General features: G+C 56.5%; 2 protein-coding genes across 5 annotated transcripts; both read left to right on the top strand.

The window, feature by feature from the left end:
* The first annotated feature begins 576 nt into the window (after positions 1-576).
* LOC138119699 (lipocalin-15-like) lies at positions 577-3,075 on the top strand. Of its 4 annotated transcripts, none has more exons than XM_069031804.1 (8): positions 577-705; positions 828-854; positions 1,284-1,423; positions 1,632-1,696; positions 1,983-2,096; positions 2,570-2,671; positions 2,784-2,805; positions 2,928-3,075. In XM_069031804.1, the coding sequence occupies exons 1-8, from the start codon at positions 610-612 to the stop codon at positions 2,929-2,931; spliced, it is 570 nt and encodes a 189-aa protein (XP_068887905.1). In that variant the 5' UTR covers positions 577-609; the 3' UTR covers positions 2,932-3,075. The 4 variants fall into 4 exon arrangements, with proteins under 4 accessions (XP_068887905.1, XP_068887904.1, XP_068887907.1 ...); XM_069031803.1 differs by having other exon boundaries at positions 2,781-2,805; XM_069031806.1 differs by lacking the exon at positions 828-854 and having other exon boundaries at positions 583-705.
* A 1,155-nt stretch (positions 3,076-4,230) lies between these two features.
* LOC138119781 (extracellular fatty acid-binding protein-like) lies at positions 4,231-7,835 on the top strand. The gene is made up of 7 exons (XM_069031941.1): positions 4,231-4,395; positions 4,805-4,944; positions 5,428-5,498; positions 6,072-6,182; positions 6,719-6,820; positions 7,058-7,083; positions 7,690-7,835. The coding sequence occupies exons 1-6, from the start codon at positions 4,285-4,287 to the stop codon at positions 7,081-7,083; spliced, it is 561 nt and encodes a 186-aa protein (XP_068888042.1). The 5' UTR covers positions 4,231-4,284; the 3' UTR covers positions 7,690-7,835.
* Positions 7,836-15,305: the final 7,470 nt, after the last annotated feature.

Raw genomic sequence — 15,305 nt, 5'->3', positions numbered from 1 at the left:
GCTGGCAGCATGGGAATGGGGCGATGGGCAATCAGGGGGGTCTCCAGAATTTTGGGGAAGGATGGACATGAAGCAGAAGGATGTCTGTGAGCTCTGGGTGTGGCTCGATCCTGGCCACCCCCTGGGCTCCATCCCATGAACCTGGACCCTCTCCAGCAGTGGGGTCTGAGCCTGCTGCCACCAGCCTAAGAAGCCACCACCCCTTCTGAGGGCAGCGGGCTGTGGGGTAGAACACCAGCACAACCATTCTCTGGCACTGAGGATCCGGAGGCAGGATCCATCCCATCACTGGAAGACCCTAGAACCAATGGCAACAGCCAGGAGGGGGCCCTGGGCATGCACCTCACGCTCTCCCCCAGACACGGAGCAGGCACGGGGCAGCACTTGGTCCTGGCATGCTCTGGGCTGGGTCTCACACAAGGCTGCATTCATCTGGGACTGGGCAGCTGGGGGGGGACAGGGCCAGTGCTGTCACCTAAGCTGGGCACAGGTTATCCCAGCTCTTGTGTAACCTGTTGCATAAAGCTGGCGTGGGCAGGAATGCTGCCAGCAGTGGGGGCTATAAAGGTGGGTGCAGCCTGTCCTGCCCACATCCACTCCAGGGAGAGGATGGCAGCGGCGCTGCCCGGCCTGGCGCTGGCCCTGCTCTGCCTGCTGCAGGCAGGGGCCCAGGTCCCCGTGCAGCCGGACTTGGACACCGGGAAGGTAACTGCACAGGATGCTGCCTGGCACATCCTGCCTGGGCTGGAGGGGCTGGCTGGGGCAGGGGGCCTGTGCTGCACCCCCAGGCACCTGCCAGCTCCATCCCTGAGCCAACAGCAGGGCAGCTTCCAGGAGTGCCTGTGCAAAACCAGGTTAGTCTTGGCTGCTGTGTCCAGCGCCAGCCCACTGCAGGGACACCAACACACGGGGCCATGATGTCCCCAAGGGCGTGTGGCACTTCCCCAGGGAACATGGGCCAGGTGCTGCACCCGTACACCTGGCACGGGGCAGGACAGGGTGTTCTGCATGCAGGAAGGTGGCAGGTCCTCATGTTTGCCTGGCTGCTCCCCACAGAGGGTGGCAGGTCTGCCACCACAGGCTGGCAGGTTTCTACACTGGGCTGTCAGGTTCCCCATGACAGATCCCCACAGATGGTGGAAGGTCCCTGAAGAGGGTGACAGGTCCCCACAGACAGCAGCAGGTCCACTGCAGGTTGGCAAATTTCTGGGCTGCCAGGTCCTGCTAGCTGGTGGCAGGTCCCCACAGCTTTTCCAAATTCCACTGGTGATGTCCTGGTGCAGTTTGCAGGGATGTGGCATGTCACAGCCATCGCTTCCAACTGCTCCGTCTTCCTGAAGATGAAGGATGGGATGAAGTCATCCATGGCCATCATCAGCTTCATGCCAGAAGGGGACCTGGCCATTAAGTTGGTCTGGCCCTTGTAAGTGTCCGTCCTGCTCGCTGAGTTCCCCGTGGGCCAGGGACTCCCCTCCCCACCACAGCAACTCCCCCGACCCACTGTCCCGGGCTGCCCAGTCCTGCCTCGGTGCATCCCCCTGGGCAGGCTGGGCTCCCTCCTGTGCCCACCACCCCACTGCCCTCCCATGCAGCATCCAGAAACATTTTTCTTTTTCATGTTCCTTTTCCAGGCTAGACAAATGCCAAAAGTTTGATCTGCTCTTCCAGCAGAGCGGGCAGGCGGGGCACTACGTGGGTATGTGTGGGCAGGGGCTTTGGAGCCATGGGTACCCTGAAACAGAGGGTGGACATCCCCAGCCCCCATGCCTCGGGAGCAGTGAGCGGTGGGCTTGGCCCCTCTGTCTCCACAGCTCAGTGAGAGGTCGTGGGCGGGTGGGCACCTGGTTCCTCCACATCGCGCAGGGGTTCCCTCCTCATACCCTCCTCAGGCAAATCTGAGGCTCGGGCACTGAGCCGTGGGCCCCAGCAGGGCCCAGGAGGGCTCAGACTGTACCACGTTGGTCACCTCTGGGGTCCTTTAGGAGCACAAGAGAAGAGGGATCTGCATGTGATGGACACAGACTACAGCCACTACGCTGTCCTGCACGAGGCCCAGCACAGTGAGACAGAGCCCAGCACGGCGCTGCAGCTCCTCAGTGCGTACTGGGAGCAGGGACCTGGCTCACGGGAAGGGATGGGGGCACTGGTGGCGGGCAGGGGCTGGGCTCCCCACCACTATCCAGGGCCACCAACAGCAGCACCCCATGTCCATCACCTAGGGAATTAATTTTGGGGTGAATGAAACCTTGCACTAAAGATATCTCCAGCTGTTTGCGGATTGAACCAGAGCCCCCTGCAGTGTGCCAGCCCAGCTGCAGAAACCCAACCCTGCCAGCCACCCCATACCACCCCAAGTGAATGCATCACTCATCCAAAAGGGCTCATGCCCCTTTGCTGCCAGCCCAGGACAGCTGTGGGTTGCCTGGTGTCCACCCTGCATGTTCATGGCTTCACCTTAGCCCTTCCCTGGGGTCCAGATGCTGCCCCGCAGTAGCTGGACCCCCATTGTGGGACTGGCTGCTGGGATTCCTTCCACTCACCAGCCCCCACTTTGGGTGTGTGGCTGCAGCAAGGGAGCAGGATGTGAGCCCCCAGCTCCTGCAGAAGTTCAAGGAGCTCATCCCCACCATGGGCCTGACTGAGGACATGCTGGCCATCCTGCCCAAGTCAGGTGAGTGGCCCGAGGGCACAGGGTGGCAGCTGCGGCCCCTCTGCATGGGAACTCTGTGTGGGGGCTCAGGGTGCTGCCAACGGCACACTCACCCCTCTCTGCTTTCCAGCAGATCAGTGCACCAGGGACATCAGGTGAGCATGGCCAGGGGAAGCTGTGACTCCCTTCCAGCTGAGCAGGGACTTGCAGCCCCTGGGAGATCCCCCACCTGCCTCGGGGCTCTATGTCACATCGTCTGCCTGTCCTGCCTCTACAGCTGAAGGGCTGTGTGTCCTCCAGACCTAGTGGATGATGGGCTCTGCTCCCAGCTCCGTGGTGCTCCTTCCCATCCTCCCTGTCCAGGGTCTGCCAGACCCCCCTGCTCCACACCAGGATCACTCTCAACCTCCTAAATAAATAGATGCAGAAGCTGCCCCAGAGCTCGGTGCTTTGTTGGAGGTAGAAGGGTGCTGCCAGGGCCCCCAGACACCCTGAGCCCAGCAGTCCTGGAGCTGACTCTTCCTGTCAGCCCCCCACGGGTGTTAGGGGGCTCCCTTGATGTGATGATTGCCTGTGCCCAGCATGGGGAGGATGGGGAGCAGAGGATGGGGAAGGTGCAGGGGAGCAGCTGCCAGGGCAGGGAAGAATGGAGCCAGGGTGAACAGGGGCTGGGTGGTCGGTAGCTCTGGGCAGACAGGGTTAAGCAGTCAGGCTGCGCAGTGCTGCCTTCGGGGACACCCCCAGGAAATGCCATTCCCTGCTCAGTGCTCTCCCGGGCCACCCAGCTGGGAGTGGGGTGGCCCCAGGGCTGCCTATGGACCCCCATGCCTGTCTGCCACCCCCTTGGTCCCCCATCTGACCAAAGGAAGGCCATGCTGCCACGAGCCCCAAGGGCAGTTTTCACCCCCTCCACCTCCTGCAGAGCGACGGCAGCCTCTGGGCCCCCCCCCGCCTCTGGGCCCCCCCCGCCTCCCTGTCCCGGAGTCCCTCAGTGCCCAGGCAGGTGTGGGGCTGTGACCCCAGGAGCCTGGCAGAGCCAGGCCACAGGGGACATCACGCTCTGGGAAGGAGGGACTCGCTCGCACAGGGACACGAACCCCTCCCTGTGCCCGCCCTGCTCAGGGTGCCCCCCGCTCGGCAGGCCCTGAGCGGCCCGGCGCAGGCAGCGCGGGGCTGGATTGGAGCACGATCCCAGCAGGATCCCGGGCCCGGCTTCAGCCTGGCCAGAAGAGCGGGTCACCGAGGGCCTTGGTGGGCTGGGCAACGGGGCTGCCCCAGGGCCTCTGCCGGGAAGATCTTCCCGCTCCTCCTGGCAGCCCTCCGGCAGCCCGTTGGAAAACAACGCTTCGGCTGTTCTTTCGCAAGTAACTCAGAGAACCGGGGAAATCCCCAATTTCAGCAGTGGTGCAACAGTTCCTGTAACTCCGTTTTGGGGCTGGGAGGCACCGGCCCCACCTGTGCCCCAGGCGTTTGTTCACCCTGGGCTGACTCCTGCCCTGAAGCCAACCCCAGGCGCTCCCGTGGGGCTGAGCACGGCTCCAGCGCGGGGCGGAGCGGGCAGCACGGAGCTATAAATCCCACAGCCCCGGCAGCACTCCCCATTCCACTGCTGAGGCCAAAGGAGCTGAGGCGAAATGAGGACCTTGGGGTTGAGCCTGGGGCTGGCCCTGCTCTGCTTGCTGCGTATTCAGGCTGCGGAGCTGGGAGCTGCGGAGCTGGGAGCTGCGGAGCCGGACGAGAGAAAGGTGACCCTCGGGAAGGGAAGGGAAGGGAAGGGAAGGGAAGGGAAGGGAAGGGAAGGGAAGGGAAGGGAAGGGAAGGGAAGGGAAGGGAAGGGAAGGGAAGGGAAGGGAAGGGAAGGGAAGGGAAGGGAAGGGAAGGGAAGGGAAGGGACGAGTGTGATCTCTGGTCACCAGCAGCGCAGGGAGGACTCTCGGGTGTTTTGGTACTGCTGGGGTCTCTACAGCTACCATTGCTTCGCTGTCACACCCAGGTGAGGACAGTCACCCAGCTCCTGCATAGGCGTCCCTGAGGGAATTTTGTTGCCTGGGTGGGATGTGGATGTTCCATGGACTGAGGATGTCCTGGCTTGGTCCCTGAAGAGGGGACACTCTTGACTGCTCCTCTGGACTCACAGCCTGCTCTCATTGCCAGATTGCAGGGACATGGTACATCACTGCTATGGCCTCTGACTCCAAGACCTACCTTGAAAAAAAGGACCAGCTGAAGATGGCAATGGCCAACATTGAGGTCTTGGGGGATGGTGACCTGAACATCTCCTTTGCAATTCCCGCGTAAGTCCCACAAGCTTTTCTCCACAGGCTTCACTATCAACCTCCTCCCTGGACCTTCACTAGTGGTTCTCCACCTGAGTCCACTCACCAAAGACCTGGGCCGGAGTTGAGACAGGACCACCAGGGGCTTGGGACAGCTGTGGGCACCCGCTCTCTAGGGCAGGCTCAGGGCAGCACCAGCCAGGACCAGTGCCACCACAGAGGGTGGGACGGGACCCTATGATTACAGCTTTCCCAGCAGAAGCAGCCTCATCCCAGAAGCTCAGAGCATGAGTGAGGGCATGGATAATCCCCAGGCACCAGCACTGTCCCCTGCCAGCCCAGGTACCCATTATTCCAAGAGTGGTGTCTGTCCCCTCCTGCCCTGGCCACACCATCCCATCTCTGAACAGCAAGTCCCACGTCTGGGATAGTGACCCTGGAACAGGAGAGGGGAAAGGGGGTCACTTCACCTCAGCTGGAGCATCCTTCACTGTTTTGCAGCCCTGAGACATGTATGAAATTCGAGTCGATCTACAAGCCAACAGGCAGCCCGGGTGAATACTACAGCACTGGTGAGTGGGGGTGCCTGGCTCTTGGGGCAGGGTGGAGGCATGTCCCATCATCCCTGTCTGAAGCAGCTGGCTGTTCCTGGGGGCATGGCCTGCCCCTCCTGTGTCCTGGGTGGGACATCCCTCTGTGTCCAGGTGCCAGCTGCACCCCCAGGCTGGTGGCCCAGCAGCATGGCAGAACCCCCCAGTCCCTCCCTCTGGGATAAACACATTCAGACCAAGCTTAAACCCTGGGGAAAAGCAGGTTCATTCTGCAAAGAGGCTGTGGGTGGATGTTCCCAGAGGATGGAGCTGGAGTGGTTTTCCACCATTCCCAGCCCAAAGATCAGTCTGACACTGTCCAACAGCTTGCACTGACCATCCACAGCCCTTTCTGCCCTCACCTTCCCATCCCTCTGCTCTGCTGTGGTCTGTGGGCTCCCCCAGGCTTTCAGAGGAGCCTTAGCAAGAGAGAAAACCAGGACGGGGAGACACCCAGGAAAGATGAGCTTGGTGGGCTTCGTGCTCTTACAGCCCCTTTGCAGCATGGGGGTTTCCAGGAGGAGGTAATTGATTTTTCTGCACCTCCTTTTGCAGACAGAGGCAATAAGACGGTGAAGCTGGTGGATACCGACGACAGGTCCTACATGATTGTCCTTGCCACCAGAAAGAAGAACGGGGAGACCTTGCACATGCTGAGACTTTACAGTGCGTAGCCAGCAGTGGGGAGCTGCTCAGAGGGGTCAGGTGCTTCTGAGGGTCCTGCAAGGCCAGGAGCCAGGGGACAGGAGGTCTCCCTCTTCACTCCTGCCCTGGGTGAGGGGCAGGAGTGAGGCAGGGGCTACCGTGTATCCCCTGTGTGGTAGGGAAGGGGCAGTCATTTGGGGTGGCAGGGGAGGCTGGGGCTCAGGCTCCTGCACTGTGCTGCAAGTCCATGCCCTTGGGTAAGTTGCTTGGTGAAATGGGGTGGAGAGTGGGGGTCCTGCTGCAAAGGGGGAACAGAATCAGTGGGGACAGGAACCAAGAAAGGGTCACTGTGCTGGTGTCAGGACCCCTGGTTCATCTTGTTCCCTGGGTAGGGTGTCTCATGTGCCTGGCTGCCACTCTCCAGGACCTCTGCCAGTGCCTGCAGCCTTCTCTCAGGGACTGCCATCCATCCCGCCCTCAGCTGGCCACACTCACCAGCTTCCCAGGAGATGCAGGGTCAGGCATCGCCTTGAGCTAACTCATGTCTTTGTCTTTAGGCAGAGCCCAGTGGGTGACACCCACAATCGAATCGCAGTTCAAGTCACTTGCCAAGCTGAATGGCTTCACTGACCAGATGATCTGGATCTTACCCAGGCAAGGTGAGTACTGCCCAGGGCCAGTACAGGGACACACAGGCAGGGACCAGCTCAGCCCATCAGTGCCACCACTTTGTGGTCTGAGCTGGCAGGATGAAGTGCTGGCAGCCGGAGGTGCTCTGGCTGGGCACACTGAGCAAGGAGAAACCCACAAGTTTCTTCTGAGTAGTCTATTTTGGGTGTTAAATGGGACTGTTCAGACCACAGTGTCAGACTCAGGCTTTCTCTTTACTTCCACAGAGAAATGCAGACTTGGTGAACTGTAGGTGAGTTGCTGCAGTGCGACATGGTGTTTGCAATGTCCTCTCCTGGAAATTGTCCCTCTTGGTGCCCCAGCAAGGGCCACCAAGAACTCTTTGAATTCCTCTGCGTTTGAGCTGTTTGAACTTGTGCTGGAGCTTGCACGTAGGTCGGACCATTTCATTGGATGCTGCTCTGCAGTGGGGACCCCCAGGTAGCAGTACCCAGGGACTCCCAAGGAGCGGTGCTCAGAGACCCCCAGGGTCTCTGTGCCTGGCACTGAACACGGGCACGTGAGCTGAAACCACCAGAGAAACACTGCACAGCTGAGCAGCGAGGGCCAGGACACTGGCTCCTGCCAGAGGGTTCCTGGGCTTGTGGACTGGCAGGCCTGGCCAGAGGGGGTTGGTGTCTCACCATGCAAAACGTGTTTGCTGTTGGCCCTCCCTGGCCTGTGCTTTCCCACCACGTGGTTGCACACAACAGCTGTAGGGGTTACTAGAAATCCCTTGCTATAAGTGCCTCACCCTACAAATCTGGGGTGAACTGGAGAAGGGTGCACTGATCCTAATGGAGACTCCTGCTGGTCTCCTTGCCTCGCTCAGCCCCCACCTCTCCCGCCTGTTTTCCAGGAAGTGTGGATTGGCTCGTGGATGCTCCTGCCAAGCAATGCAAGACCCATGCTCTGACCCACGCCCAGGCTGCTGCTCCACCATCCCTCTTCCAAGCTCTGGCACAGTCCCTGCTTGTTGCCAAATAAACAGAATCCCTGCCCAGATCTTGGTGTAGCTGTCTGGGGAGAACCGGGGGTGCTGGGGTGTGTGGTCCCTCCTGTCGTCGTCCTGGGGGCTGTGGATGGTGAACAGCCAGGAGTGATCCTGGCTGAGCTTGCCCAAGTGAGGGCAGTTTCAGAGCCACAAGATTTTCCCTCCTGATGTCATTTCTCAGAGCAGAGGAGCAAGGAGCCAAATTCTGGTGTCTGCACTGTTTGTCTTACATTGTTGCCTTCAGCAAGTTAAAGAATATTTATGTTCTTTCTAATCAGATTCTTAAATTGATGCAATTGCACTGGGTTCCATTGAGGCTTCCCAATGTTGTTTAGGGTTTGTATTTGCTAATATCAGCTTAAGCGCTCAGAGGGAAGCTAAGCTGGTCTTTCCAGACAATCACTGTGCCATATGTGATGGTTAATCCTCTTGACTTTTCATTTTTTCTCTTTTTAAAAATAAAATGTGAGTGTATGGGATCATCTCAGGTTGTAAGAGTAGCACCGGCTGGCACAAGGATGGCACTTTAATTTCAGCCTCTGAGCCAGGTCCCACTTGCTCCTTATGACTTGTGGGCTCTTGGCCATCCCAAAAAGACCCGAGTGCATGGGTGCCCAACCAGCCTGCCTGGAGCAGTCATGTGTTAGAGGCTCCTGGATGTGCCTTTGCACGAGACGGGTGCAGCACCAGCCACCAGCTGGTGGTGTGATCGCCACAGCAGGAGTCACTCAAACGATATGCAGGCATCAGGACCAGGCCTGTCCATCTGCCTTGGATGGTGCAGAATGAGACCACAGGATGTGGTGGGTGTGAGCCCAGAACAGCCTTTCCTCTCTCCATGCACACGCAGGAGTGTACTGAAATCACACCGGTGTCCCAAACCACTGCAGCTGCCAGACACAGCTGGCACGAGGAGAGGTGCACGCGAGAAGCAGCAGCCCCGTGCTGGGCTCTCTGCCCTGTTCTGTTCCCTGCCCCTCTTCCACAGCCCACAGTCAGGGCTGCACTTGCTGTCTCTCTCCTGGCCTGGCAGCCAGAGGACCACCTGCCAGAGGAGCACTCCATGCCAGCACAGGATGTCTGGCTGTAGTGGGCTGATCCTGGCTGGACCCCAGGCACCCACCAAAGCCTGTCTATCTCTCCCCTCTGCAGTTGGACAGGGGAGAGAAAATAAAGGATTCATGAGCTGAGATAAGGACTGGGAGATGTCATTCACCAAATACCTTCACAGGCAAAACAGGCTCTAATTAGGGATATGAATTGAATTTATTGCTGACAAAATCAGAGCAGGATAATGAAAAGTAAAATAAGACCTTAAAAACACCTTCCCCCCCATTCCTCCCTCCTTACCAGCTCTACTTTCTTGCCCGCAGCGGTGCAGGGAGACAGGAATGGGATGCTGCTCAGGGACAGAAGTCATTCCCCTGCTCCGGCACAGGCTCCTCCAGGGCTTGCGGGTGGATCTCTGCACTCCTGCGCCCTCCTTGGGCTGCAGGGGTTCAGGTGCTTCACCATGGTCTTCACCACAGGCTCAGGGGAATCTCAGCTCTGGCACTTGGAGCAGCTCCTTCCCCTCCTTCTCCACTACCTTGGCGTCTGCAGAGCTTTCCTCTCACATGTTCTCACCCGGCTCTTATCTGGCCACAATTGCCACTGGACATGAACCTTTTTTTTTTTTTCTTTTTATTAAATATGTAATCTCAAAGGCATTACCACCACTCCTAATTGGCCTAGCCTTGGCCAGTGGCATGTCCATCTTTGGAGCCACCAGAGATTGGCTCTGCTGGACATGGAGGAAGCTTCTAGTGACTTCTCACAGAAGCCACCCCAATATCCCCCCCACTACCAAAGCTTGGCCATGCCAATCCAATGCACTGGTGCACGTCTCAAAGTTCACAGCCTCGAAGGTCACCTGCTGGCAGCACAGCAGGAGCCCTGCCCCTGCCACAAAGCTGGCACTGCTCACCTGCAGATGTATCCCTCACTCCCCTGTGCCTCAGGGTGGTTCCTGGTCGTGTTCCTGGGATGTGGCTCTCCATGCACAGCAAGGCTGTGGAGCTGGCCTCTGCTTCACTTGAGCCTACCTCAAGCTCACTTGACTCATTAGATTTGATTGCAAATCAAATGCAATTTAATTAGCAGAAAGGCAAACAGCCCCTGCCAATGACTGGCTGATCATTCCCTAATGACTATCAGATCAGCAGATGTAATTGCAAAGCCCTACAGTTATCGGAAAATGAAATGAAGATGCCACTTGCATCCCACTCACACAGCACCTCTGACATTTTCTCCTGCCCTGGCTCATGGGAGTTTTGCTGGGGGGGACACACGGTCTGCTGTGCCTCATCCCTCTGCACCCTTCGAGTAAGGCAATTGGTGCCAGAGAACCCAACCCGATTTTCTGGTAGCCCAGACTGTGGTGCTGTCCTGGGGATACCAGCTCTTTGGTATGTCCTTGGTTATGGAGAGGTTGCAGGGTACAGGGAGGGAGCTGGGGCTGGGTGCCCTCCCCACAGGTCTTGTGCTGGGTCTGTCTGTGTGGTACCTTCCCAGTGGGCCAGCCATGTAGTTTTCCATCTCTGGTTCATTAGATCCACTCAAAGGCTCTGTGAACACAGAGGGAAAAGTTTTCAGTGATGACAAATGGATTTAGGAACCCAAATACCTCCTGTATTTGCCCCATGAAGTGAGAACTTTGGGCCCCAAATCTCCTGGGAAGGCACCGTGTGAGACCCCAGAGTTCCCCAAGTGCCACTGGCCATGGGATCTGGTGGCTGTGAGCCCAGAAGAGCCTTTCCCCTTTCAATATACACCCAGGAGTATATCGAAACCATGCTGGTGTCCCAAACCCTGTCCAAACCCTGGTGCATTAGATCCAAGGAGCTGAATCCTGGGTCCAAGTAATTTTTGGCACTGGGTTTCAGCTGCTAGCTCTTGCAGGCTTGCCCCTCCAGGGTGGCCCACAGCAGCATGCTCGAGCCAAGGGCTCTCCTCCCTGGTGCTGCAGCCATCTCCCAGCTGGGATTTGCTGCTCCAGGCTGACCATGTAGCACCATGTCTTCTCCAATGGACTCTCTCCCTCTTCAGGCATCCTGACAGCCCAGCTCAGCTTCCTCCTCAAGCAGGCTCCCTGTGCAGAACACAGAAAGGTCTCACTAACATAACACAGCATCAATATTTTCCCACACAGACTGGAACCCTCTGTCCCCATGGCCACTTTGGCATCCTGTGCCACACTGGTGGCTCAAGATTCCCCTGTGCTGACAGACTGCTGGCTCTGCAGTCAAGGATCCTGCAGGGAGGCAGACTGCTCTGTAGTCGCAGAGCTCTTGTGCCCACCAAGCTTTCTTTCTTTCCCCCGAAGCCTTGCAAATATCCGGGGTTGGATTCCTCTTCTCCCTCACCACAAAAACACTCTGCACCCTCACTGCTGGAGACACAACGTTTGTTCGTCCTGAATCCAGGTGCAGCCACATTTCTCTCCCTCAGCAAATCTCTGAGGACTCTCTTCCCTCCCTGATGCTGCTGTCCCAGTGCCCTCATGTTGTCACTGGCCATAAATTGTTCTCCTGGAACACTGGGAGCAGGAGATGTCTGACCTCCAGGGCACTGTACTGAGGACACAGGAGGACTGTCTGTCCCCAACTACCTGGCTGAAGGGCGCATAGTTATCCCATGGAACTCTGCAAGCAGTCCTCACAGTCTCCCTGCACTCCTTCATCTTCCAGCAAAGGCTCTTTTCTTTCCTTGGAGAAATTCCACTCTTTCCAGAGTCCCTCCTTGGTGTCTGTGTGTTGCTTGTTTGCTAGGGGAGAAGCTCTGTTTCACCAGCCTCTCCCTTGTGCTTAGAAGGGATTTTTTTGTGCCTTTTCTTTCTCTTTTCTGTTTGCATGCTCAACTTCCCGAACCTGCCCAGCTGCAGGAACCAGCTCGCCTCACTTCTCCTGATTTGTGCTTGTTCTCAGCAACAGCCACCAATCTGCCCCTATTGATCTTCCCATTTACACCAAATGGCATTGACTCATGCCTACTGAAGCTGAAGTTATTTTCCCAAATAGCTCTTCTAAAAACAACCAAAAGGAACAGATACAAAAAAACACCCCATCAGCTCACTTTATGCTGGTTGTGTTGTCCTCATATCCAAGGAAAACTACAATGACTATTGCAGACAGGTGATTATAGCACCTTCACCCCTCCAAAAGCACCTTTTCCCCTCCTCTTTGAGGGCCCTTGCAATGTTGTTTGAGGGTGCTCAAGCCTCTCAGCCTGGCACCCACCTTCTCTTTGCTCCTGGCAGATGTTCCCACCCTTCTCTCTGGAACGACCTGATGACAACTCTGTCAGCACCAGTAGGTTCTTACAGGCTTGCTCTTTAAAGGTTCCTGGCCTGATCCTTCTGCAAACTCAGCAGTTTTAGTTTCACACTCAAAATCTTCTGTATCTTGTCTTCATTTATCTCTAAGTTCCAGTTTCTCGTTAGACCCAGACTCTTTCCTGCAGGCCGGTGTCTCTGCTTTCCCTTGCCACTCTCAAGCCTGATGGAACCACAATTACCTTTGGATGTTGTTCTGGTCCTCCAGACTCTCAGAGGTACCTGCCTTATGTTGTTTTCTCAGTGTGAGCATGAAGCTGACATCCCCAGTGCAGTATTAGCCAGCAGGCACTTTGTCTGTAACATTTAAAGATTATTTATTTTTTTGACATCTGCTGCCACAATCTGTGATGGAGAGGGCAAGCAGGACACCTTTCTGTATCTTCACTAAAGGTGTAAATGCAATTTGTTCCCATGAAGGGCAGCAGCTGTTCAGGTGGGGTCTGACCTGTCATGTTTTGTGGGATCTTTAGACCAATCTCCACTTGCAGGCCAGAAAACCTGGAAAGAGGAGAGGAGCTACTACGTCTGTTCCCTGATCTTCTCCTACTACTGCATGTGCTCTTGTTTAACAGTGCCTGGGACCATCAGGAGAGCCCTGTGCATGTCCACAGTACAGCCCTGCCTTGTCCTCAGATGTTAGAGATGTCACTGAGAGTGCAGCTGAGTGACCTGAGACTGACCCCCACCCTCCCAGCAGCAGGCACAGGTCCCTCAGTGACCTGGCACAGGGGAAGAGCCTCAGGCAGTGCTGGTGGGGGCACAGCTGGCAGCTTCTCACTCCCCCTCACCAGCACATCCAACACTCAAACCTCTTACTGCCTGGGGGGTCAGGGGTCTGGGTCCCTAATTCTCAGCATTCTCTCCCTCTGTGGCTGAAAGCCCCTGACTGCTGGCTCAGACTCACAGTGCCAGCTCCAGAGCACCCAGCTCTGCAGGTACAGCCCTGGATGGGTGAGGTGGGTCTCATCCCGTCCCTAAAGCTGGGTACACAGCACAGCTCCTCATCCTCTCAGAGGGATGGCAGAAGGGTGGCATGTGACTTCCTCTGGGATAGACTAGGAGGGGATTCTTTAACACTGCTAATTGTTTGGCCACAGGAGTTCTCCCAATAAGTAATTCTGGGAACTCTTTCCATAAGAAATAAATACTGCCCAGATGGATAAACTGCGCTGGCTGTCACACATTGCCTTGGTGTGCCAATGCCCTTGGTAAGCCTTTTTCCTTTAATCATTTATCTGCATGAGGGCTTTGTCCCTGGAAAGAGCTTTTATTCCCAAGCAGAGCCCCTTCCGAGGTGAAACACTGCAAAGCACAACAGTAATGCTCAGCTGTTTGCACTCCTGGTAAGTGCTGGATAATCTTATCTGGGCTCGACTTGCAGACACTGCAGAGCCGGATGTCTTTCCCTTAATGCAATAAAATATGCATAAGTAGGAAAACCGTTGTCAGTGGACTGATCTTTATAGTTTCTGGAGCCAAAGTTAATCTTGGGAGCAGGAAGCTGTTTCCACATGTGAAAGGGCGATGAGGCAGGAGTGCAGGTGGGAGAGCAGGTGGATCTGGTTCATGATGTGCCTTCAGGAAGGGTTCAGGGACGCTCAGCACGTGGAACCAAGATGGTGGTACCTGGTGGTTGTAAATAAAGGGGTGGGAATTGATGTTTTGCTCAGTGTGTGCAGGGAGATCCAGCCACAGAAACAGTGAAATGTGTCCTCCTCGGACCTCAGCCCAGTGCTGGTCTGGGATTACTTTACAAGCAAAACTCGGTAAGAATCCTACTGAGGAAAAATTATGGAAACTAATGTCATGTGATTTATGGAGCCAAGATTTCCCAGTGGGAACCCAACATGCTTTATCCCACTCAGGTGAGGCTGCACTACATCCTCCCAGAAGACATGGACAAGGCAGGGCCAGGTGAGGAACCCACGTTTTAGGACACCTACAAAATCAGCAGCTCCTTTGGAAATAAAATGGGAATTTCCCATCCCTTTTTACCCACATCTCCCAGGGCAGGGGTGAGCCAGAGCAATCTGCTGCCCCTTTGCTCTCCTACTGCCAGGGAAACCGGAGTGTTCATGGCCGCTCCTGCCAAGTGTAGCTGCTTTAGTACTGGGCTGGAAATGCACCTGTGGAGCTTATGGGCAGAGAGGGAGGAGGGAGAGTCCTTGGGACAGGGAAGGGCTGAGTACTGTGGGTCCCAGCTGTGTCTGTGATTAGCCTTTATCAACTCAAGACACTGATAGGTGAGACCACACCACAATATGGACCAGTGGGGCTTGCTGAAAGGACCAGCAGTGTCACCAGGGATAAAGGAATCATGAAGAAATTGTGCCCCTGCCCCATGGCCGAGTGTGATGCTGGGGAGTGCTGAGGTCCTCACAGAAGTGCTGTTTCCAGTAAATGGTTTTTATCTCAACCCACCTTTTTGTGCCTCCAGTTCTCAACTCCGTTCCCTGAGCAGGAAGGAGGCAGTGGGAGGGAAGGAGTGAGCAACATCTGGTTTGGGAGAGTCTTGGGCAGGGGGCACAAAACTGGGGAGTGCCATTCCTAACCCATGTCAGCAGCATTTTCTTGGGGAAGTAAAATCCCAGACAGGGATTCTTTTTTTCTCACAGTCCCTTTCTCAGGAGCAAAGGGCTAAGGAAATTAAGGAATAAAGAAAATTTAAGAGGTAACTATTCTGCTGGGGGCAGATGACACAACTGGCCCCATGCCATGCTGTCACCCACCTCTGCCCGGCACCTTCCTGCTCAGCCAAGGTGGCAGGGCGAGCCACAGGCAGGTGGCAATTCCTTCCAGAGCCAAGCCTGGCGTCCCTGTCACGCTGCACCATGGCAGCTCGCTCTCAGCATTCCTTGGACAGGCTCAGAGCGGGCTGACAGCCTGCCAGGGCACCACTGATGCTTTAACAGGGCTCCCGCTGCGAGCGTGTCGGCTGGGACTGAGCCCAGCCACACAGCACGGCACCAGCCATGGGAATCCCTGCCCTGAGAATCAGGCAGCACATGTTGGCCAGCAGGATCCCAGACAGCGGGTCCCACCCAGCATCATGTCATTGTGTTTGTGCCAAGGCCTCAGGTCTGTGCCCCAAGCATGGGGCCAGAGA

The sequence above is a fragment of the Aphelocoma coerulescens genome, chromosome 17, assembly GCF_041296385.1.
Source record: "Aphelocoma coerulescens isolate FSJ_1873_10779 chromosome 17, UR_Acoe_1.0, whole genome shotgun sequence".
NCBI classification, from domain to species: domain Eukaryota; kingdom Metazoa; phylum Chordata; class Aves; order Passeriformes; family Corvidae; genus Aphelocoma; species Aphelocoma coerulescens.
This window is presented reverse-complemented; position numbering and strand designations above follow the sequence as displayed.

What these genes read in the sequence shown, in the direction of transcription:
- LOC138119781 (XM_069031941.1), top strand. Translation starts at nt 4,285, where the DNA reads ATGAGGACCTTGGGGTTGAGCCTGGGGCTGGCCCTGCTCTGCTTGCTG. An exon ending in GGGTGAATACTACAGCACTG is followed by an intron (nt 5,499 to 6,071) that starts GTGAGTGGGGGT and finishes CTCCTTTTGCAG; the next exon opens with ACAGAGGCAATAAGACGGTG. An exon ending in CTGGATCTTACCCAGGCAAG is followed by an intron (nt 6,821 to 7,057) that starts GTGAGTACTGCC and finishes TTACTTCCACAG; the next exon opens with AGAAATGCAGACTTGGTGAA.
- LOC138119699 (XM_069031803.1), top strand. Translation starts at nt 610, where the DNA reads ATGGCAGCGGCGCTGCCCGGCCTGGCGCTGGCCCTGCTCTGCCTGCTG. An exon ending in CGGACTTGGACACCGGGAAG is followed by an intron (nt 706 to 827) that starts GTAACTGCACAG and finishes ACAGCAGGGCAG; the next exon opens with CTTCCAGGAGTGCCTGTGCA. An exon ending in GGCCATCCTGCCCAAGTCAG is followed by an intron (nt 2,672 to 2,780) that starts GTGAGTGGCCCG and finishes TCTGCTTTCCAG; the next exon opens with CAGATCAGTGCACCAGGGAC.